Here is a 23,193-nt window from a genome sequence, read left to right on the forward strand (position 1 = left end):
TCCATCGGGGGCTCGGGGCTACTACAAACAAACTGATTTTGCTCAGCTGTGAGCCTGTGACTTCCACCTACAGATCTACTAGTAGTAGGGGTATCATACATAGGCGGTCCACGGCTGCTAGGTGGCTTCTACTGTCAGACTTGTTGAGAAACGCGAGCTGGGAGGCAAACTGGCACCCTTTTATATTGTCGAGCTTGTTCGATGCATGATGCTGCCTGGAAACGCTCATCAACCATTTATTTGATCAGAGTTTTACAAACAGCTTGGACCGAGACACGCGGTACACTGCTGAAAACGCCACTCGAGTGTGTTAAAGGGCTCTTAAGCCCTTGCTTTTGTTAGCCATCTAATTTTGTGAGTTATGCCTCACTCCTAGGTTTAAACCAGCTTCTCTGCGGGTTTTTTTTTTTTTGCTTCCACATGTGGCATGTCCCATGTATTTTTGAGACTTAGACATGTCCCATGTTAGAGCAACTTAAAAAAAAAAGTTATATTCCCCCGTGGTTCTTCCATACTATGTCCGGAATGTCCCGTCTTAGATCAACTAGTCTCTTTATATTCCTCCCCTATCGACAGAAATAAAGATGTTGGTAAAAAAACATGTTTTCTTTAACGGCTTCACTAATTAGATCTTTAAACTGTTGGGCGATGAAAATACAGAGACGGCAATGTTTATTCAAACAACGACTCTTTAAATGAGAATTTAGAGAGCAAGCCTAGGAAAGACATTTAAGATACTCCTAGGTGGTATGATTCAAACTTTTGACCTATAAACTGACTGTATCATCAGGACAAGTGGTCGGACTATCCAATTTATTTCCTCCATAACGGCCTTGCTTATTTGTCTGTAACTAAGTTGCATAGAGCCTCCTTATTTAGCTAAATGCTACCATTATCTAAGCGTAAATGTAGATGATTAATCAAGCGACATGTTCTTTTTATAAGAACTATCTCTAAGTGCAAATGCAATAAACAAATTAAGTCAACTATATGCTGAAGTGGAGGAGAGAGGTGAGAAACGGACTATATGTTTACAACCCGCTTTGACATAAAAACCAAATAAAACTTTATAATAGTGACATCTAGGCCATATATAGTAATAGCGAAGAGATAACTACTATATAAGTAGACTAAAAACCAACTGCGTTATTAGTCTTGTTCTAGTAAATATACCATTATGATTATTTTACCTCAAGTCACTTTGTTCGACAAATTTTACAGTGACATGTTTTTATTTTAGACGAAGGGATAAGACTTGTGCTTTTCTATGAGGGCTTGTACGTATTTTTTTAGTTAGACGTAACTATGCACTAATACAAACTATGTTGATAAGTATCTAACACCTGGTTCAAAAAAAAAGCTACTAACATCTGAATTTTATTAAGACGTGGTTACTCAAAACTCAAAAAAAAAAAACGTGGTTACAAACCAACTCTAAATACTCCCTTCATTCCTAAGTAAAATCAATTCATATAAAACTAACAAATGTTTCTGACCACCGCCTAAATATTGGCATAAGTAAGAGTAAAAAAAATAATTGCTGAGTCAGGTGAGATGTGCCAATTTCCAAATCGAGAAGGAAAAAGATGTTAGCATTCGAAGCAATGAAATTGAAACTGTACTGAAGCGTTGACTGAAATAGAGAAGCACACACTACACACGGTTTCGCGAGGGCGAGACATAACACAGCGCACCCAGTCACGAATCAGTCGAGCAGAGCACCCTCACTGGTCGGCCGGCGCCCGTCGGTCCCGCCGCGCCTGGACTGGCAGGCACGCCCACGCGGGGTGGCCACCAATAATTGTGCCCGGCTCCCACAAGGCCACAAAACAGAAGCCCCCAGAACCCAATCAATGATGCGCCTGCACAGCAAATCTCAGTCGCCCCCTCTCTCACACACACACAAGCTTTGCACAATTGCACTGGAATGGAAATCAAGCAATCATCGTAACCATACACAAGCGTATAAATAAATGTTACCAAAATATACATGCTATTTATATGTGTGTGTACTGTCATGAAAACTTCTTCATCGCCATCATAATAAGACCACCACTTATTTGCTGTGACTGAACAACATGCATGGATGGATCCTCACGAGGAGGAGTTGTCAACTGACGGACTTTTGACCCAGTGAACACACTCACCGCACCGCGTCGGTCTCTCTGTTCTTTTTGTAGACATATAGTAGATATACAAATTCGAAAGGAAATGGAAGAAAAGAAGAGAGAATGAGGCGAAAAGAAATGGAAAGAATCCACAGAAGAAACAATGGCACTACTGATGAGAGCAGGGAAGATCCATGGACAAGGGAGGTAGGTACCGTCTGATCGACCAACCGGCACGCCGACGCGCCGCGAGGAGGGAGGGCTTCAGAAGAGCTCCCAGTCGAACCGCGGGATCGGGGAGACGCCGGCCGGCGAGGTGGTGGTGGTCGCGGCCGCCATGGTGGTGGTCACGGTGGCCGAGGACGTGGACGGCACCGACGACAGCAGGTCGAACGACTCCCAGCCCTGCGTGGGCGGCGCTGGCGCCGGGGAGGGCTGCTGGAAGTTCCGCCTCTGCGACACGGGCGGCGGGCGCGGCGGGAGTTGCGGCGCGCGGGCCTTGGCGTGCCCATTCATGTCGCCGTTGGCCTTGGCCTTGGCCTTGGGCGCCGCCGCGTTCTTGGCGCGGATAGCGTCCAGCGTCTCCACGTACTTCTGCACCCGCTTCTCCTGCGCAATCATCGCATCGGTTGGGTTGGGCTGGGCGGGCGGTTGAGCTCTCGGCGCGCGCGAATTCGTCCCCAAGAAGCGGCAAGGAATTTAAGGCTACCGCGTACGCACTGACCTGCATTCGTCGCTGCACCTTGACTTCGCCGTCGGCGGCGATGGAGTCCAGCTTGACCAGCTCGTTCATGAGCGCCTCGGTGAGGGCGACCACGTCAGCGTCCACCACCTTGCCGCCCTTGCTGACGATGGCCTCCAGCGCCGACACCTGCACCACCGCATCGAGTAAGTTGAACAGCCCAAAAATTGAACACCCGTACGTGGCCACCGTGAGCAAGAAGAAGTGGTAGTAAGGTTGCTCCATCGACCCTTACTACCTTGGTGGCGAGCTTGTCGACGTCGAGGCCGATGCGGGAGATGGACTTGGCGGCGCGCTCCGCCTTGTCGGTGCGGCGCTGCTCGAGGAGGCGCTTGGCCTGCGCGGCGGGGTCCTCGAGCAGCACCATCTTGGAGCGGTCCTTGACGCCGGCCATGTCCAGGAACGCCTTGGAGTCCCGCTCCTTGTCCTTGTACACCAGCTTCTGGTCCTCGGGGTGCAGCCCGGTCCGCGCCGACAGCATCTTCTTCAGCTCACCTGCAGGAGCATCGCCCGCGCCCATCTCGGTCAGAAGCAGCTCGTGGAATTGCCAGGAATCTCACTGGTGTGCTATGGTATTAGTATTACTTACCGAAGGAGGCCTGGGAGTTGATGTAGATCTCGTGGTACACGCCGTTGAACTTGACCTTGACGCGGATGGTGGGGACGGGCGCCCCGGCGGGGGCGTCGGCGTCGGGGCTCCGCTTCTGCACCAGCATCCCGCCGGGCCGCACCTCCCACTCGTCCTCTTTCACCGCTGCCGAAGCCGGAGCCGGAGGGGGAGGAGGAGGAGGGGAGCTCTCCCTCATCGCGTCGGCGAATGTACCTTTGGGCCTGGCGCGCATCATCTTCTCATGGTACGTGCACGCACCCCGCGCGAGCGAAGCGAGGGAGGGAGGGACAGAGAGAATCAAAAATCAGCCGCTCCTCCTGCGCGCTCTCGCCAGCAACAGCAGCCAAGAACGGGCAACAAGCGGCAGAGTCAGCTCTGCTCTGCTCTGCTCTGCTCGGCTGTCCCCGAAACGATCTCTGCGGGCGCACGCGGACGGCTCTGGGCGCTGTCGCGAGCAGGAGCGAACTAGGCGGCGCCGGATCTGGGGAAGACGATTTGCAGCTGCAGCTAGCGCAGGTGCCTGTGCCTCCTCTCGGGTCTCGGACTCTCGATTGGGGAAATCAGGATCAGGGGCCGGGGCAGCAGGCAGAGAGGTAGGTGCGGGTTTAGGAGCTGAGCTGAGCCAGCCGAGGTGGGGGATGGGCAAGAGAGAGAGAGAACTGGGAACATAACAGCGCGTACAACTCAGGGACAGGGCAGCAGAATATTTATACCGATAAAAAAAAAACGCCCGCGGCATGCGAGCGGGTGACGACGCCACGCGATCACGGCACAGGAAACCAGGCACGCCGCCGCCGAGGCGGAGCAAAAGCCTTTTTCGTTTTCTTGCCCGGCTCCGGTCCGGTTCGTTTCTTGCCGTGCGGTTTTGACCGTGGCAGGAGTAGTAGGTGAAGGCGGGTGGCGTGGGTAGTACTGGTGCTGGTGCGGGGGCACGCTTGCTTTCGGAGAACGGCCACGGCTGACGGGCCTCTTGCCCGTGCTGGCGTGCGTGCGGGCTGGGACCTTAGCAGCCAAGCAACCGTTGGCGCGGGCGCCAGCCAAACCGAGCCTGGCTCTGCCACATAGCCGCGCGCGACTGGGCAATGGCATCGACCGCCTCGCTTTCTTCCGTGCCCAGCGCTGGCGGCGGCGGTGCTTTGCTTTCACTCGGCACAAAGCTGTTGGTGGTGGTGGTGGTACTGACTGGTGGTACCGGTGCCTTCACCTCCAAGTGTCCGTTGTGCCGGCTTCGGACCGGATCCATTCCGATCGGTGGGAGTGATAATTGGAAGGCCCGCGGTGGACAGCGAGTCAGCGGCCTCAGCAGCAGGCTGCAGCCTGCAGGCATCATGCATGTCACCCAGCACGAATCACCGGGGGGAATTTCGATCGGTACGTAGAGTAGTAGTACAGCTGTACAGCGCAGTATTTTCCATGCCAGAGATTTCCGTTCTGGTTGTCGCATCGTATGATGGAAAGGCGGCAGCTTCGCTGCCCTGTGACTGGCCCCATCTGTATCTCCTCGGTGATAAATTAGACAAGGCTGGTAGGTAGCTAGCTGCCTAGCTGCATGATGGCTGACGATGATGAGATGTCGATCAGGTAGTGTGCGGGCGATGGCCGTATATGGCAACAGGCCTAGTTCCCAAATCAATCGAAGCGGCGCGACGGGGGCCTGGCCGCTGGCGACCGAGAGTGCATTCTCCAATTGCTTCCTCGTCATGCCGCTTCCGGCGTCCGCGGTAAAAAGCTCTTATTTGCTTGCATGCAGGAATACATCGACTGTTCTATTCTACGGTGGGGTGTGGACGGCGACGAAGGATTATTTATTACAACTTTTGTCACCGATGACGACGGGATGGGGATGAAACTACCCTATAAGGAGGCGGGCCCACGCCACTTGGGCCCAACGGAACGGTGTCACCCACCCAGTTCCCGCCAAAAGAAAGCAAGCCAAGCCGATTCCTATTCCTGCTGCCGAGCCCACCCGTCGGTGGCCCGAGGAGCCGCACCGACAGCAGGTCCACGCGGCGGCAGGCCAACCCCCCACATCGGCACCGTGTGTGGGCCGCCCGCCCCGCCTCCGGCTCCGGCGACGTGATCGGAAAGCGACCGTATAACCTACGGGCGGCCGGGCCCGGGCAACGGTGACACCTGACCCTGCACCTACTACTCGCCCAGTCACCACCCACGGCTCGCGAGCGTCCGAATCCGACCGACGCGGCGCCTACGACGAAGCAGCGCAGCGTGGCGGGACGAAATTACTCGTCTGCCCACGGCTGCAACTGCAACCGCGAACGGTAGCACGTGCGGTTTGGCCCTGGATTGTTATTTGGTAACTGCAGAGCATGGCTGCAGCTGCATGCGATTGCGAGTAGTGTCGGCTTGCCAAGCCAGCGGGATGTTGACTCGCCTTCGCCTCTCATCATCATGACAGCCACCGCGCGTCCGGCCTGCCTGCTTCGGCTTGGCCATGCAAGTTGCTGATATGCCACTAACCAACCACTGGCCAGCTTCGGATGCCTTCTTGTTGACAGAGAACTAATCCTCCGCCGGTACCTCTATTTCCTCTACGAGATTTGGACGCGACGATGGCAGCCGCGTTTCGCACAGCAAGTTGATCGACAGACGGAGCTGAGGTTGCACCGGACACACATGGCGTGCGTGCGTGCTCGGCGTCCAGGCATGCATGGCGGGCCGGCGCGACCTCCCCCGCCCGGCCTCAGTCGGCATCGTCAGCTGACCGCAGGCGTTGGAGCATCCTTTCAGCCTCGCTCGTGTCGTCGTCGTCGCTCGTCGTGGCCCGGCCGCATCGACCACATCCCTGTACACATCATCTCGCATCTGGCGCGCAAAAGACGCAAACGACGACGAGAGACGATGCACGTCTCTATGCGCACAGGCACAGCTGACCTATCTGTCGTTCTTCAGCCACGGATCAGTATCGGTCATACGTATCTCGTAGCCGTACGCAAGTATATATGGCCGTGTGCCCCGCCCCGTACTAGTAGCTTGTTTTCAGCTGCGTACGAACAGTTCTAGTGATGAATCTCGTCAGGACGGGGTTGAAACTAATACCACTGGCACTAGGTTTCATTATTAGTTCCAGTACTCTCTCCTTTCTCATCTAACAAACAGCTACTGGTACTGTCACTTCTCACTGCTTAAATTAACAGTCATGCGTAGCCGTTGATCCGTCTGTGCGTCCTCTTCACGTGCCCAAGGGGAAGCTACTACATGTTTAACCAGCGACTGAAAAGTACAGATGGCGGCATTTATGATTGCTGGTTCCGTACAGTAGTTAATCACATAAATAAGCTGCCCGCTCTTGTCGGTTTCCTAACCTAACAGAGTTAAGTACGTAGTTTGTAAGAAACAGTCTTAGCCGTTGTGCGTACTCTTCAGTCTTGACTCTTCACAGCCGCCTGTGTAAGCGGATCACGCACTATCGGAATCCGACTTTTTACCGAATTCTCGGCGCTTTACCGAGGGTCGCACTCGACAAAGTCCTACTCTCGGTAATGAACACGTTTACTAAGAGCAGAACTCTTGGCACATGAACATACAGAGCCAAACACACGTCGAACGACGACGCTCTGAGAGCACCTAGAGGGGGGGTGAATAGGTGATCCTGTAAACTTCAAAACTTAAGCCACAAAACTTTGATTAAGTGTTAGCACAGTTAATGCCAAGTGGCTAGAGAGAAGATCTTGCACAATATGGTAATCACAAAGAGTTCAACACAGAGAAGACACAGTGATTTATCCCGTGGTTCGGCCAAGTACAAAACTTGCCTACTCCACGTTGTGGCGTCCCAACGGACGAGAGTTGCACTCAACTCCTCTCAAGTGATCCAATGATCAACTTGAATACCACAGTGTTATGCTTTTCCTTTCAATTTCCCGTTTGCGAGGAATCTCCACAACTTGGAGTCTCTCGCCCTTACACTTGAGATTCACAAAGAAATACGGAGTAAGGGAGGGAAGCAACACACACAAATCCACAGCAAAATGCGCACACACACGGCCAAGAATCGAGCTCAAAGACTATCTCAAAGTTCTCACAAGAACGGAGCTCGAATCACTTAGAATGACAATCGGATGCGCAAAGACTGAGTGTGGATGATCAAGAATGCTCTAAGGTTGCTTCATATATACTCCTCCATGCGCCTAGGGGTCCCTTTTATAGCCCCAAGGCAGCTAGGAGCCGTTGAGAACACATCTGGAAGGCTATCCTTGCCTTCTGTCGTCGGGCGCACCGGACAGTCCGGTGCACACCGGACACTGTCCGGTGCCCGATTTATTTCCATAAACAGTGCATCCGACCGTTGCAGTCTGTTACAGATCTGGGCGCCGTTGGCGCACCGGACATGTCCGGTGCACACCGGACAGTCCGGTGCCCCATTCCGACCGTTGGCTCGGCCACGTATCGCGCGCCGATCGCGCGGCCGACCGTTGGCCCGGCCGACCGTTGGCTCACCGGACAGTCCGGTGTACACCGGACAGTCCGGTGAATTTTAGCCGAAGTCGCCGGAGAAAAACCCGAGAGCGGCTGGTTTGCTCCGCGCTGGTCTGGCGCACCGGACACTGTCCGGTGCACACCGGACAGTCCGGTGCCCCAGCCCGAAGCAGCCCTCCACTCCTCTTCTTCTTCCTGTTTCTAACACTTAGACAAGAATATTAGTACACAAAACCAATGTACTAAGGCTTAGAAACATACCTTAACTTGTGATTTTCACTTTGTTCATCCATGGGCATATTTTCACATTTAAGCACTTGTGTTTGCACTCAATCACCAAAATACTTAGAAATGGCCCAAGGGCACATTTCCCTTTCACGCTCGCCGTCAGCAACCGTCTATAGCTGACGGTCGTTATCTTTGCCGAGTATCGAGCTTTGGTACTCAGCAAAGAAGCTATTTTGCCGAATGTCTCAAGCCCGATCCTCAGCAAACTACGCTTTGCCGAGTGTCGGGCTTTGGTACTCAGCAAAGAAGCTATTTTGACGAATGTCTCAGGCCCGATCCTCAGCAAACTACGCTTTGCCGAGCACTCGGCAAAGTAATTTTTTTTTCTTTTTCTAACCAAACCTTTTGTGATATGTTCATACACTATGTAGACTTATATGTTCCATTTTTACACAATTATAAAAATGTTTGTTATAACTATTATATTTTGTTCTTTTAATTGAATTTACTCGGGTAATTCAGATTTGAACTGCAAGTTACTCGAAAAATAGAAAATCATAAATGCAAAAATGATATTCATGTTATTTAGCACAAATTACGACCGATTTAAGGAGCAGACCGGAATTTTTGAGCACCATGCTCACGTAACATCACCGTGAACTTGCGATCATGTTGTTTAAAAATTGTATAAAACCCAAACAAAGTCAGAAAATCATGAAACTTGTCTACATGTCATGATATCATATGTAGAGGTCGTGATAAAAAATTGAAAATATTTCGTGAAACTTATCACACACTATGAGTATAAACCTAGACCACGGTAAAAAACCCATGGGGAGCTTCTTTGTCGAGTGCCTGTATAGCCTTTGCCGAGTATCACTTGGCGCATGCTCCGTCGGCGTTAGCTGATGCCGTGATGATGAGTTTTCTTTGCCGAGTATCGAGTGACACTGGGCAAAGACTTTGTCGAGTGCCCGGTAAAAAGTATTCGGCAGAAGCCGTTGCCGATGTATAATTTACCGAGCTTTCTTTGCTGAGTGTCACATTTGGTAAAGTCTTCGACGAGTGTTTTCCAGGATTTATCGAGTGCTTCAAACACTCGACAAATAAACTGATTTCGATACTGGTGATAATAAGATGGCACTGTCAGAGTTCCTGACATGCTCAAGAAATAAACAATTAAAGTTGGATGCGACCAACGTGAGAATTTGCCTTCTTGCTGTTTTTTCTTCAAGTCATGCATGCATGGAGGTCAACGGCCCTCTGCACTTTTACCGGGTCAGCTCGCGACTTGTCCGGTCGAGATCCACAGTTTCACGGTCCTCGTTCTTCAGTGACCCAGCTAAATTCTGCCGCGACGGCAACGGAGTTATCTCCGAGTTGATGCCCCTGCAAAAGCTACAAAAAGTACAAGAACGTAACTGACCATGGAGCAAGCATAACTCGTACGAACAGTAGGCTTTTTCTTAGGAGCGATCATAATGCCGAGCCTCTTTACCCAACAATAATACTAGTGCGTTTTTCTCTATCTTCTTTTTCCCTGCCATAATGCTTCGCCTTTATTAGCTTTTGATTTTGGGATATATATATACCGCCATAATGTATTTCGCGAACCGCGCTTTTTGAGGGCGTGGAGAGGGAGGGCCGCCGATCGATGTCGATCGAGATGTGCGCAGCTACTAGCTACTATAGCTAGTACGTGCCAAAAACGCCATCTGATTCTTTCTGAAGCTTCGCCTCAGGAAAAGCGTCCCCATCTCAAGAGGGTGGAGATTAGTATATATGATTACCTAATCAGTGTCTCGTCCTTGTTAAATATCTCGATTTTCTAACGGCCCTCATGCTGCGCTGGACATGGCCGTGGTGGAGAAAGGAGCCGATTCACATGGGTGGGGTGGGGGGGCAGGACGAGAATCTGAATCGCGCTGTCACGTTTTGGTGTGGAAACCTTGCAAGAGAGTACGCCTGTACTGTGATTGTTCAGGTCATCAAGTGTAATCGGAAGTAGTTGTGTCGGTAGAATTCATGCTTTCCACTTCTCCATAGCGAACAGCCATTCAACCCCACACACACACCAACTTCTTGAACGTTTCTTCTGCGAACTATAAAATGAAGTTCAAAAAAATGCAGCATTTTGCTTTTGCACTGTCGGTTGCTGCATATAATAATATAGCTTAAAAATTCATGTTCCCTCTCTGAATTCAACACGTTCATAAGAAAATATATGTCTTCAACATGTATTAATTTACAGGGCACTCGCGCTACGGGTTTGGTTTGTTCAACAGCGAGCTGAGAGCTCCGCTCAATTAACAAAACAGAAGGAAGTTTGTCGGTCAGTTCTTCACAGGAGACAGGCAATATACACGAGTTGAAACGAAAGCCACTTCCTGGCCACCACTTTACCAGGCTTGTATCGTCCAAGAAAGCGAGCAAATAGTATCATTGTACCAGGATGAAAAAGGCGGCGACAAGAAATAAGTAAATAAAGAAAAAGGAGCAGTAGCCCCATTCTTGCAAGAGCACATGAACAAGATGCATGACCAATGTCCTCTGCTCTCTCTTCACCAACAGCTAACCTCTCTGCCGTACCCACCCCCCCCCCCCCCCCCCCCCCTGTCGCTGTTCATCTGTTGGTAAGCACACGACACGTCCATAAAAGACTGTTAAGCAGCAGAGGGCCAACGCCATACAGGCCACAGCTGTGGACATTGAATTAGCGAACCAAGCAAGACCGACCCCCCCTCGCCATTAGCGTTGGTTTGGACGGACGCACAATCGCACATGCATGTGTCGTCGTTGTTCGGTGTGCTCTTAACAGCAAGCTCTGCGCCGTAGCAAAGCTAATCCAGTTGGACTTGGAGTGCATAGGTTGCTCGCATCCACGGATCCACCACCACTTCAATGCGCTGTAAAAGGCATTTGTGCAGTTGGTTCAGGACGGTGTCTGAAAGGGACACATAATAATAATAATAATAATAATAATCAAGCGAGCTGCATTGATTAAGCGTCAATTCAAGGGCATGGCTGGCAAGCACAAGCAGCATACCCAGGCATGAGTGGTCAAGAAGGAGGACTGGAGGAGCAAGAAAACAAACAAAACAACCAGGCAGGCAGGTCATCTCTCAGAACAGAACCGGTCCCGTTGTATCCTAGAACTAGAACGAAGAGGAGAGAGCAACGGCGTAGCTTCTGCAGAAAGCCGAGGCGTCCACCCGTCGCATCGTTCTGATGAGCAGTTACCGTCGCCGATCGCCTTCGCCGGAAGCTAACAAAAGGTCTTCACACTCATAGCCTCGTAGGCCTGTGGAAAGCAACGGCGCTGCACTGCACTGCACGTGTTAGAAATAAATGCGATACAAAATAGGATCAATCACAGAGAAGACACGGATTTAACGTGGAAAACCCCTCCAAAGTGAAGGGGAAAAAACCACGGGCGCCGGCAGGCAACTTCTCACTATTTTCGGGTGGTTACAGATCGCAGGAGATTTACAATTGAGATAGATATCTCCTGCGACTTACAAAGATATTTATAGAGGTGAAACCCTAAAACGATCCGTACCGCGGGGGGCTCCGCCCCCCGCACCCCCCAGGCGTCCCTGGGCTGCGGGAAGGCCAGTTGGCCTCGCTGCGCTCCGGCCCAAGCCTCCCGGCGACGGGCCTCCGCTTCGCTCGCCAACTTGGCCGCCTTCTTCAGAATTTGGATCACAAACTCAACAAACTCCACCTTGAGACAAATTCCTTGTAGCATCATAATAGCAAGCTCCACCTTAAACAAATGCATCATTATCTTGCCGACGCCAACAGCCACTAAGGACTAATTTATAATACCAACTAAGTTTGAGCATAGCTCAAACTTAGCAACAGAAACATGCTTTGTCATCATATCAGCTGGATTATTATCAGTACTGATCTTGCATACCTTCACCAACCCTTTTTCAATGATATCACGAATGAAGTGATAACGGATATCAATATGTTTGGATTTCTCAGTAATCATCTGATCTTTGGTGAGATGAATGGCACTCTGGCTATCACAATAGATGGTAATGCAAGACTTAATTCCACATAGCTCTGAATATATACCTTTCAACCATAAGGCTTCCTTAGTAACTTCTGCAATTGCCATATACTCAGCTTCTGTGGTAGACAAAGCAACAGTATCCTGTAAACGAGCTTTCCAACTCACAGCACAATCTCCAATAGTAAAGACATAACCTGAAAGAGATCTCCTCCTGTCTAAATCACCACCATAATCTGAATCAACATAGCCAATCAGACCATCTCCAGATTTACCAAAACATAAACAAGCACTAGAAGAACCACGTAGATATCTGAAAATCCACTGAACAGCTTTCCAATGCTCTTTACCAGGATTAGACATGTATCTAGCAACAACGCTCATAGCATGAGACAAATCAGGACGAGAACAAACCATAGCATACATGAGTGACCCAACAGCACTAGAGTATGGAACTTTGGACATATATTCAAGCTCAGCATCAGTTTCAGCACACTGTTTAGCAGACAGTTTAAAATGAGGAGCCAACGGAGTACTCACAGGTTTAGTATTTTGCATGTTGAAACGACGAAGGACCTTCTCAATATAATTCTTCTGGCTCAAGTACAGCAGTCCAGACTTCCTATCCCTGACTATCTCTATGCCAAGGATTTTCTTTGCAGCACCCAGATCCTTCATATCAAATTCGCTACTAAGTTGTGCCTTTAAAGCAGTGATTTCCTTCATGCTCTTGGCAGCAATCAACATATCATCAACATATAGCAGCAAATATGTAGGTGATCCATTAACAAATTTTAGATAAACACAACTATCATATTGAGACCTCTGAAAGCCCTTAGAAAGCATAAATGAATCAAACCTCTTATACCATTGTCTGGGAGATTGTTTCAGACCATATAAGGACTTCTTCAACCTGCACACATAGTCTTCTTTTCCAGGAACAATGAACCCCTCTGGCTGGTCCATATAAATGTCCTCCTCCAAATCACCATGTAAGAAAGCAGTTTTCACATCTAACTGTTCAAGCTCATAGTCATGTACAGCAACAAGACTAAGAAAGGTACGAATTGAACTATGCTTGACAACAGGAGAATAGACATCAGAGTAATCAATTCCTGGAATCTGACTAAAACCTTTTGCAACTAGCCTTGCTTTAAAGCGCGGAGGCTCTTTTGGAGTCATACCTTCTTTTCTTTTGAAGATCCATTTGCACTTAATTGCCTTTTTACCAGAAGGCAGCCGAGCTAGTTCCCAAGTGCCATTCTTATCAAGAGACTCCATTTCTTCATGCATAGCACTCATCCACTTTTCACTATCAGTACACAATATAGCTTCTGAATAATTCAATGGTTCCTGAACATTATCAACTTCTTCAGCAACAGCCAAAGCAAAAGCAGCATTGCACTCTTGAATCAGTCTTTGGGGCCGAACTATCTGCCTCCTAGTTCGGCCTTCAGCAAGAGACTGGGGATGAGACTCCACAACAGGTGATGAAATTTCAGAAACAGAATTTTCAGCAGGTTCAGCAGATGGTGGAGCATGATCATCAACATTCCCTCCGTGCTCCACCTGCACACTGATAGACTCAGAATTCTGGTTAGTAGCACTGGTAGATACAACCGAAGGAAACATGGCAGATTCATTGAACACAACGTTTCTACTAAAAAATGCCTTCTGTGTATCAGGATTCCACAATTTATATGCTTTAACACCAGATCCATAACCCAAGAAAACACACTTAATTGCTCTAGGCTCAAGTTTACCATTATCAACATGTGCATATGCAGTACAACCAAACACTCTCAACTGAGAATAATCATAGGGGGAACCAGACCAAACCTCAATTGGAGTTTTCTTATCGATAGCAGTGGATGGTGAACAATTGATCAAATGACAAGCAGTGGAAGCGGCCTCAGCCCAAAACTTGCGGCTCAAACCTGAGTTGGACAGCATACACCGAGCCTTGGAGATTATTGTTCTATTCATACGCTCTGCCACACCGTTCTGCTGAGGTGTATATGGTACGGGCCTCCGCTTCGCTCGCCAACTTGGCCGCTTTCTTCAGAATTTGGATCACAAACTCAACAGCACGGATCTCTCTACGTGGAATTGACTGTCTGTCACGCAAGCAAGATATCAGGAAGAAGAACATCGTTGCCGAGAAGATATAGGGCTGGAAATTCATATCACACCTGGGCCGATCATCCATGGCCCCTAGGGACAATTATTGGCCTTTCTTTAGCACGTGCTAGTAATATGGGCCGAGCCTAATCACGATCACGTCGTCATGTTTCTTTCTACACGAAGCGGCCCCAACCTGATATGTCTTGGAAATTGGAATGGACGGCGTCACGCCTCTGAAGATAGTGTTATATCGTTTCTTCTTACATAGCATTCAGCGACAAAGATGAATGAGGATGACTCGGTGCTTTTCGGCGATCATGGGCGGGAGACCGGTTTCCCAGGTTTAGACGCCGAGAGGTTATTTGTGGGAACGACGCCGATTCTGCGCCAGGAGGAAGCAAATGGACATTTGAAGATGATGTTGTCGCTGTCTTCATCTGCTTGATGGCATAGGTCACATGTGGCATTGCTGATGATCCCTTTTTTCACTAGATTCGGGTTTTTTAACCTTGGTGGAGAGAAGGAACTCCACACAAATTCCGGTTTTTCAAGTTCAGAGGCAGCCATTGACTTGATCACTTTGTACAGCATCCCAGATTTCAGGTTTCCTGTTTTGTTCTTCTTCCTGGTTAGTGTGTGAAAAATCATGGAGCTTTTGCTGAAGAATGTTGAGTTCTTGTCGAGCAGGCCTGCTCAAGTACAGTTTCAGGTGGTTTTCGACCCCTCCTAGCTGCTTGACTGACAGTTGCACCAGGGTTCTTTGCATGACTCGCGATGGCAGGCAAGTAGTCTGCGATCTGTTCGAAATCTAACCAGTCATCAAGCCAGAAAGAGGTGGTTCTAGCATTGCCGATTTTGACAGAGGTAACCTCTTGGTACAGAGGGAGCAGCCACTGAAGAGTTTTCCCAGTGGTTCCCTCTTCAAACTTATGCACGAATAACAGTGTGTTTTCAGTCATCTGTCTGATTGGCCATGCTTCGCTGCTGCAGCTTAGATGTTTTCGAATGTCGTTACATGTAAAATCCAGTTCCTTTATCCTATTTATTTGATAATTTCATTTAGTTATTGAGGCTTGAGAAATGAAGGGGCACACCTAATGTAGTGATGAGAGCTCTCACTGAGTCACTCAAAGCAGCCTCTCTGTATTTGCGGGGAAGACTTGTCTCGGTTTATCCCTTCTCTAGATCCCACTCTGGCATTGGTCTACCCCTTTCAAGGTTTGAGAAATGCAATCATGATGTTTTAAGAATGCATCTTAATATTCAATTTATTATATAAAAGATACCAGTTCAATTGATATTCATTAACTTCAATATTTATCATGAAAGAGTGTGGTTTATATATTGACTTCTTGTACTTCCACTTAGTGTTCTCTTTCACCAATTTCCTTCGCATGGATCCCCTCCAATTCCCTTGTCACTAAACCAGCCCTTAGTGTTCTTATCTTCATCTTATTTTCTTTCATGCAAATGTGTAATTATCACTCTATCTTGAGAGGTGGTATTGTGCACTTTGCCTTCTAAATTGATATCAATTTCGGAGTTAGCTCTTTCTCATAGGTTGGAAGGGATCCAAGATTTGAGCTTGTATATGGATCTGTTGGCAAAGAAGGGTGAGAGTTGGATACTCAGATGCGTATGTAATTGTTCTTTGGTCCACACACATTTGAAGCATTTTTATTTGTTAATTTCTGCATTGATATTATATCTTGATATACTGTTAGAGGTTCTCAAGTGTGTTTTCAGCATAATGCTCTAAGCATGTATTTATCTGCTTTCTATTGGAATGAGCGAATTCAGACCCCTAACTTATTTCACCCAATTGATATTCCCATTCATCTTCCTTCCAAAAGCATTACTCCTCAAGTGTTATTTGGTTGTTCACTCTGGTACTGGCTGTAAGTTTGATGAATTCTTGACACTTACCAATTTGGTTGGTATGCAGGTTCAGGAAAAGATACAATTTCTTAATTGATGAAGACTTTCTTGCTGAAAAAGAAGTGTGCTCAGTGTTCATATTCAAATTCATTGATTAGAAGATGTTTCTGTTCAACGAAAATAATCCTGTCTGCATTTTCTTGTAGAGTCTTCAAAAAATGATTAAAAAATCTAAGGACCCAAATACCATTGAAGAAATGAAGAGTCATGTCGCATGGACTGTATGTATATTTACATGTTGGCTGTTGCCATGAAAATTATCTTTTTCATAAAAAGTTGATGCTTATCTTGTGATAATTAGTGAGTTAAACTTCCTGAATTCAACGTAATACTGAACATTTACTGATAGCGAATTTGGTTAGGTTTTTGTCCACTGGATTTCTGATATTTGATTGAAGTATGTTCACTTCAACAATTCAATCCGTGTAGGCAAAGGCAATGGTGGCCATACTGCATCACTAGAAAGAGTATGGATATCTATATTTATCGACTAAACATATATTGCGAATATAATTACTTGTTGCATCGCAAACTAGACAACAATTATGTGAATTTTGATCTGAATGGAGCTAGGACAAGATGATGTTAGTTTTTATGCCTCGCCATCGCCATCGCCAGAAACAAGTTGCTACAATCCACAGATGGTTGACATCTACAATTTGATGGTCGCATCCTTATATGGAGTTGTTAACGAGTCAATTTTTTAAAGCTGTCTTTTGTATGTTTTTGGGAGCAATATGATCGATTGGTTTAGTTGATTCCTGGAATGTAACTAACTACAGGGTAAGCAGTTGAAGTCTCATCCTCAAAAGAACGTTGAATCATAGATCTTTTCTGAAGAGAAATCAACTCTTTTCTCCTCGCTTGTAAATTCCTATAGATAGCAGATAGTTCTTTTCCCTGTGCTCTAGTTAGTTTACTTCTGATTTATGTCTTGGGAGCGACTGCTCATGCTCTTTGTCCTCTTTATTCTTTATATTAATAAATATCTACCATACATTTCCCAAAAAAAAAGTTGAATCAGAGATCTTGCGTGAGCATATCAAGAAAGAGAGGGAAGCAGCGAGCGAAGGCCGGAAAATGACCATACTATCTGAAGAAATGTGAGTCCTCAATCCCAATGCCTCCTTCCTTTCCGCACTGTCTGTCTATATTAGATGAAATGGTTACTCTCTGTTCCTGAACCTGATGGTTACTCCCCCTTTCATTTTCTTAGCCAGCTGAGCTTCGCGAAAAGGAAGCTGTTGAACAAGTACAATGAGCTCAAGGTAAAGTTTACAAGGTTTTCTGGGAGTTCTTTTTGAACAATGTGGGGTATTTGTCCCGGTTCTTAACATTTGTGTTCATTGCTCGCAAGAGGCAGGAAAGCTTGATGCCTTCATAGAAAAGCGGAGGAGGAAGAATGCTTCCAAAGATCATCGGTGCATGCCATACCGACGGAATGGAGATGATGCATAATAATTTCTTGATTCTTGAGGCGGAAGGATGATTTTAGGATGGTGGCTGGACAGTCGGTGTCCTCTCTCAAGTTGTTGCCCTAGCCGTACATTCGTCAGCCCCGGGCACAATCTTTCATTGAGTTTAATAACAATGTCACGCCTGAATTGAACCCGGGCACAATCTTTCATTGAGTTTAATAACAATGTCACGCCTGAATTGAACAGTGACAGAGCTGCAGAAGCATGTTTGCATTGTGTGGCATATTCCAGCTCTCGTCCTCTGGCAACAACAGCGCAATCAAGAACAAGACATTATGTGTAGTTCCTATCCTAATGGACGATACTAATATAGGTGCATGTGCATGACAAATCCTGTTAATTCGGAATGTTAGTGGAAATTTAGGCCGACAAATGGTTTGGTAGTGCAAGTTGATAGGCAGAACACAGCCGATGTACATTTCAAAGTTCAAACGAACAATTTACAGAGGTCCAACATGTTCCTAGGGGGGACAAGAGGAACTAAAAAAATCACTTACCCCTTCAATTACATTACATGACTGCAAAATACGCGTATAAGTGCAAATGTAAAAAACCGCACTTCTGTAAACAAAACGCACATCTGGTAGTAGAACAATCCAAAAGGAAACTATGGATCATATCCCTCCTCCCTAGACAGCAGCAGCAACTTGTTCGACGAGTCTACACGTAAGTCCAGGGCGCTTTTTTCTGCGAGAGGTGCTGAGGTTTCACCACGACCGAATCCACGCAGAGGCCGCCTTTCGTGTGCGTGCAGTCTATCTGAATCATCGCGAACCTGATGTTCACTGGCCTGCTCGAGTCCTTCACGACGAAGTCCCCGACATGGTGGTTGATCCAGATACCGGGATCGCTCAAGTAGCACTTGGACTGAACATGCTGTCCGTCGGAGGTCGACATCTGGAAACGCACCGGCTTCATGTCCCAGCCGTGGACGTGCTCCGAGCTGTAGACTCGCCGGCCAAGACGCTTGAATGGTCGGCCGAGATGAATGCGGTAGAATAGGCTGTACGTGCCTTCTGGGAAGAAGAATTCAACCTCCCCTCTCACTTCAAACCACCAGATTTGCGAGAGGTACGCAACCGTGCGGAATCTGCACAAGCGGTGCAGGTAAAATAACAAGTACGTACAGTTGAAGCAATAACTGGATAGGCATTAAAGCTAGCATATGTCCTATTTTCTCCAAGTACTCGATTCAACACACTCACTATGTTGATCGTCATATACACCAGGTCACTAAACATGGTTGAAGCAAACAAGATGTGATTGATATATGCAATCCCAACACCGCCAAATAATAATACATGCAATCCGGTAACCAAATATATGCTTCAAGATTCTGGGGTTTTTATTTATATATAATAAAGCATGATCAGTAGAAAATTGCCAAGGAGATTTTGATTGCTAGTAGATTGAAGTACCTTGATTCATCACTGGGAATGAAGTTCCAATACCTCCTATCATCAATGCCTGTTATTGAAAGCGCCCTTGAAGAAATTGACATACATAGACCTCCACCGCCCTTGTCCAGCCAGAACTCCTGCACAATGTGGCACCCAAATCTAATGTCTGAGCAGTGGCAAAATCAATATGCTAATCAGAGTCCAAAACGTCCAAACACAAACTGATTTGATGTCTGCGCGATTTGATGTTGTCTCACAAACTGATTCAACAGATTCCATATAGCTTAATCAAAGCAATCAGAACGTGACTCTGCAACCATACTACTTAGCTACTCCCTCCGTTTCTTTTTAGCTGTCGCTGGATAGTTCAATTTTGAAACTATCTAGCGACAACTAAAACGAAACGGAGGGAGTACAATTTAAGCATAACCACACAGAAAAGAGAGGTGACATGTAACTCTTGAAGAAGGCGAATAAGAACCTTTTTGCCGCCGTCGAAACGGTTCCGACGGCAAAGCCGCGCGTACAGTTCCTTCTTGGGCAGCAGCTCTGCCCCCGGCGCCGACGCGGCGGCCTGCCCACCTTCCCCATCGCCGGCCGCAGCAACGGCGAGGAGGCGCGCGTAGTTCCTCGGTAGCTTGGACTCCCAGACACCGTCCCCGGACGCGGCGCCACGGAACGTGCGGCTGAGCCGCGCCATCCGGCAGATCTCCAGCGGGTCCAGCCTGAGCAGCACCTCCGCGACGCAGTTCTCCGGCAGGTCGCCCAGCACCGTGCCATCGCCTCCCCGGGCCCCACCCGCCGACGAGGCCACGGCGCCCATGGAACCGATCGAGGAGGGGGCTCGGCTCAGCAGTAGAGGGTGAGCGACTTGGACAGCAGCAGCAGGGACCCCGGCGACTTGGAGAACGGCGGCGGCGGGTTACACCTCAGCGGCGCCAGAGGACCCATCGCGATGGCGCCGCCTCGGTGGACGTGCCGTCGGGAACGGGGAAACCTCTCAGCGTCGTCGTCGTCGTCGTTGCTGCTGCTTAACCACCACTGCGATGCTCCTGCTCGGCTGCCCTCCTCCTCTCGCTCCCCTGCTTCAACCGGCCGGCTCTAGCAGATGCCCTACCGGAAAAGGCTACTACACCTTTCGGTTCTCCTCCACGATTCTTGATGAAACAAGCGGTGGTTGTTGTTTGCTCTGGTCTCTCCCTGATCTCTGACGCGACGGAGAAGAGAACTAGAGAAGAGAAGGGGCACGCACTCGCGAAAGGGAAAGCTGTATGCGCCCGTCCGTGCTTTGCGTGCGTTGGTAGCTTGGGGGTGCGTTTGTTGGGTCAGGCTGTACCGGGGGAGGAAATGGAGTAGCATCAGCAGCAAGGCAAGGCGTGGAAGCCGTGGAAGACGACGAGTGGAAAGGATGAGAGCAAGCCTAGTATCTAGTGCAAGCAGCGGTGTGGTGGCCATGGGTTGACGGGATTCTCTGCGGTGTAAAGCACCAGGGAAGGGGAAAAGCGTAGCTTTTTATTTCAGTTTTTTTCGAGGTGGGGGGTGATCGCGTGTCGTATCGTCTCTCGGTCGTCGTCGTGTGCTGTCTCCAGCCTGCCCATGGCAGATGGTTATCGTTATCGATGACTCCACAGTTGTTCTGTCCTGCATTAACAAAATACAGGTACGGTTAGAGTTAAAATTGAAAACATCTGATTACTGAGAAACGACAACGACATCTATTTTGAAACGAAGCTCGCATGCTCTGGCTTACCTGCTCTTTGAATACGATAACTTTTTTCCTACGGAGCCCAGAAAAAAAATATTAGGAGACTGACTAAACCGCTTACAATAGACAAATATAATGGTTTAAATTAGACTTATATTAAAACATCAATGAATAACGAAACTAGAAATACATAATAAAAATATAGGATCAAATTTTAGAGAAGATTTCACAGGGCTTTATAGGATCTGGAACGGTAGGGTCATCCCACCGCTGTATCCATCCCTTCCTCTTTTTTTTCTTCTAGAAAATATGGAGAAAGACTATGTACTCCCTTTGTCAAAAATGTTGCCCTTCAAGTTTTAAATCTAGATAAGTGCTTGTAGAAAATCAAAACTAAAGTCTGACTTTTTTAGGGCGGAGAGAGTATCAATTTTGTTGCCCTTGTTGTTAAACATATTTTATTTATTTATTATATTCTAGCTAAAAAAATAAACTAGTGGACCACAAATTCGAGAACAGATTAATTTACTCCGGTCTGTAGTCTGTACTTGCGGTATTCTAGAACAGGTGACGAGAGGAACAACTGAAGCTGAGAAAGAGACGTGGCCGAAAGTACAAAGACGCGACAAAATGGTCCTAAGATAAGATAAATGCCTCCTTTAGAGAAAAGAAACCCTAACATGCATGCATATCTAGTTGTCATTCTTATCGGCAACAACGGAACAAACAATGGCGTAGTTAAGTTTGGATGATCTGCAGAGGCATCCAACCGCTGCGCTCGGTGGTGCTCCAAGAAAACTCTACCAGAGAAAGCTCCAGAAGGTGTGGCGTGGAGCGACCACGTGTGCACTCCAATCAAACAAACCTCGACTGCAGATGCAATGCAACATACTATGCATTGGAATAGATTAATACAGAGTCCAAGTTGGATTTCATGCTGATCCACTTCATCACACACATAGATTGAATCATTGAAGTAGATACATGAACATCCCAACACGAGATGTAAACGCATCGCTATCCGACTGAAGTCAGAGGCATCGCGTGTGCGTCTGCAAAATGTTCATGGTACATGCACATGCGCTGGATGCATGGAGCTCTTGCTCTCCAAGCAGATGGAGCTGTAATAATCCGATAGCGACGTGATGGATTCCAGAAACCAACAGGGGTGAGAGGCTGAGGATCGTAGACGCGGTTTCAGCTCTTGAAGGGGCGGGGGCACGAGAGAAAGAACCGCTGGATGTTTCAGACAACCGAGTTTCTGCTCCTGTACAAGAAACAAGAGTTCATGAGACGGACTGCAGAGTCTTAAATTGATCCGACACACAAGAGAAACCGCTCCTCCTTAACAACCGCCACCAGACCTACCATTGACTACGCTTCAAGCCTGCATCATCTGACCCGCCATTTCAGCAAGGCTTCCCTTCCCCCGAATGCCTGCATGCATGATTGAACAATTATTCCCCAAACTAATGGATACTATTATTTTCTTCCTCTGGAAAAAAAAACAATAATAAACTGTGAAGTGTCTGCGTCAGTTTGCTCCATCTCTGGACAGGCAGACGAGACGCGACTCAGCGAAGCAAAAGCGATCTCGGACGGTTCAGCAGCATGGCCAGATAGATAGATAGAGATGCACAGGAACACTCGGACGTGCCTGCCAATAACGTGTGCTGCTGCCTAACAGCGCTGCCGTTTCCCGATCTGAACGGGGGCTTGCACGCATCGGCAGCTAAAGTCACCTGCTCGCTGCTCTGTTGAGGCCTGGAGAAATGGACGTTTGTTTGAGACGGCCAGTGCTTGGTGCAGTGCCTGATAGATGATGTCCTCCAGTTGGATGGCATTGCCGATGGACTGAAAAGAAGGTGCTCGTGAATACTCATGATAGTCTCAGATGGACATGGCACCGTCCTCTTCTTTTATATACTAACTAAAAGTGAAAATACAAAATCATCTCATCCACGCTCACTGCTGCTTCTATTTCTTATAATGAAACAGGGGGCGTTGCCCTTTTGGTCAAAAACGCTCACTGCTGCTACAGAGAAGAAAAAAAAAGGCTCTTGGGAATTGGAATTGTAAAGGCCGGTGCCGGTCACTTGTTGGTTCAAAGGAAACTTCAGGAGCGACCACAGAATGTTCATCCCGTGAGGTTTGTTGGTTGCCTGTCCACATCTGTCCCCATCCCTTTTCCAACCGACATTATATCTGGTGCTCAAAGAGGTACGGTGCTCGTGTGCATATTTTAAATCTAAAACATCTATTTCGTATCTAACAGTAGCACCAATTTTGTGAAAACCCCTTCCACCTTTCTCCCCAGGTAGAAGAGGTTCTTCGTAAAATTAGCTGGTGTCGTTAAATACAAGATGGATGCATCAGATTTAAAATATGCACATGAGCACCGTATC

General features: G+C 47.9%; 3 protein-coding genes and 1 long non-coding RNA gene across 4 annotated transcripts; 1 reads left to right on the forward strand and 3 right to left on the reverse strand.

Moving 5' to 3' along the window:
• Nucleotides 1–1,944: 1,944 nt before the first annotated feature.
• Nucleotides 1,945–4,139, reverse strand: LOC100280475 (uncharacterized). Its single transcript, NM_001153395.1, is given in 4 exon segments — nt 1,945–2,717; nt 2,833–2,979; nt 3,089–3,345; nt 3,440–4,139. Coding segments are annotated over 4 exon segments (1,005 nt in total). The 5' UTR covers nt 3,696–4,139; the 3' UTR covers nt 1,945–2,372.
• A 10,411-nt stretch (nt 4,140–14,550) lies between these two features.
• On the forward strand, nt 14,551–18,160 carry LOC109941184 (rRNA biogenesis protein rrp36-like). Its single transcript, XM_020541702.1, is given in 10 exon segments — nt 14,551–14,624; nt 14,760–14,895; nt 15,828–15,880; nt 16,213–16,267; nt 16,352–16,426; nt 16,988–17,020; nt 17,220–17,267; nt 17,269–17,312; nt 17,431–17,473; nt 17,565–18,160. Coding segments are annotated over 10 exon segments (660 nt in total). The 3' UTR covers nt 17,664–18,160.
• LOC100193825 (ATPP2-A13) lies at nt 18,080–20,547 on the reverse strand. Its single transcript, NM_001138907.2, has 3 exons — nt 19,565–20,547; nt 19,102–19,220; nt 18,080–18,773 (listed from the first exon to the last, which is right to left on the reverse strand). The coding sequence occupies exons 1-3, from the start codon at nt 19,904–19,906 to the stop codon at nt 18,344–18,346; spliced, it is 891 nt and encodes a 296-aa protein (NP_001132379.1). The 5' UTR covers nt 19,907–20,547; the 3' UTR covers nt 18,080–18,343.
• A 1,118-nt stretch (nt 20,548–21,665) lies between these two features.
• Nucleotides 21,666–22,729, reverse strand: LOC111589759 (uncharacterized). The gene is made up of 2 exons (XR_002748888.1): nt 22,157–22,729; nt 21,666–22,055 (listed from the first exon to the last, which is right to left on the reverse strand). It is a non-coding gene; the product is annotated as an uncharacterized lncRNA (long non-coding RNA).
• Between the last annotated feature and the right edge of the window lie 464 nt (nt 22,730–23,193).

The sequence above is a fragment of the Zea mays genome, chromosome 7 (assembly GCF_902167145.1).
Source record: "Zea mays cultivar B73 chromosome 7, Zm-B73-REFERENCE-NAM-5.0, whole genome shotgun sequence".
Taxonomy (NCBI): Eukaryota; Viridiplantae; Streptophyta; class Magnoliopsida; order Poales; family Poaceae; genus Zea; species Zea mays.

What these genes read in the sequence shown, in the direction of transcription:
- LOC100193825 (NM_001138907.2), bottom strand. Translation starts at nt 19,906, where the DNA reads ATGGGCGCCGTGGCCTCGTCGGCGGGTGGGGCCCGGGGAGGCGATGGC. An exon ending in GTTTCGACGGCGGCAAAAAG is followed by an intron (nt 19,221 to 19,564) that starts GTTCTTATTCGC and finishes CACATTGTGCAG; the next exon opens with GAGTTCTGGCTGGACAAGGG. An exon ending in ATTCCCAGTGATGAATCAAG is followed by an intron (nt 18,774 to 19,101) that starts GTACTTCAATCT and finishes CCGCTTGTGCAG; the next exon opens with ATTCCGCACGGTTGCGTACC.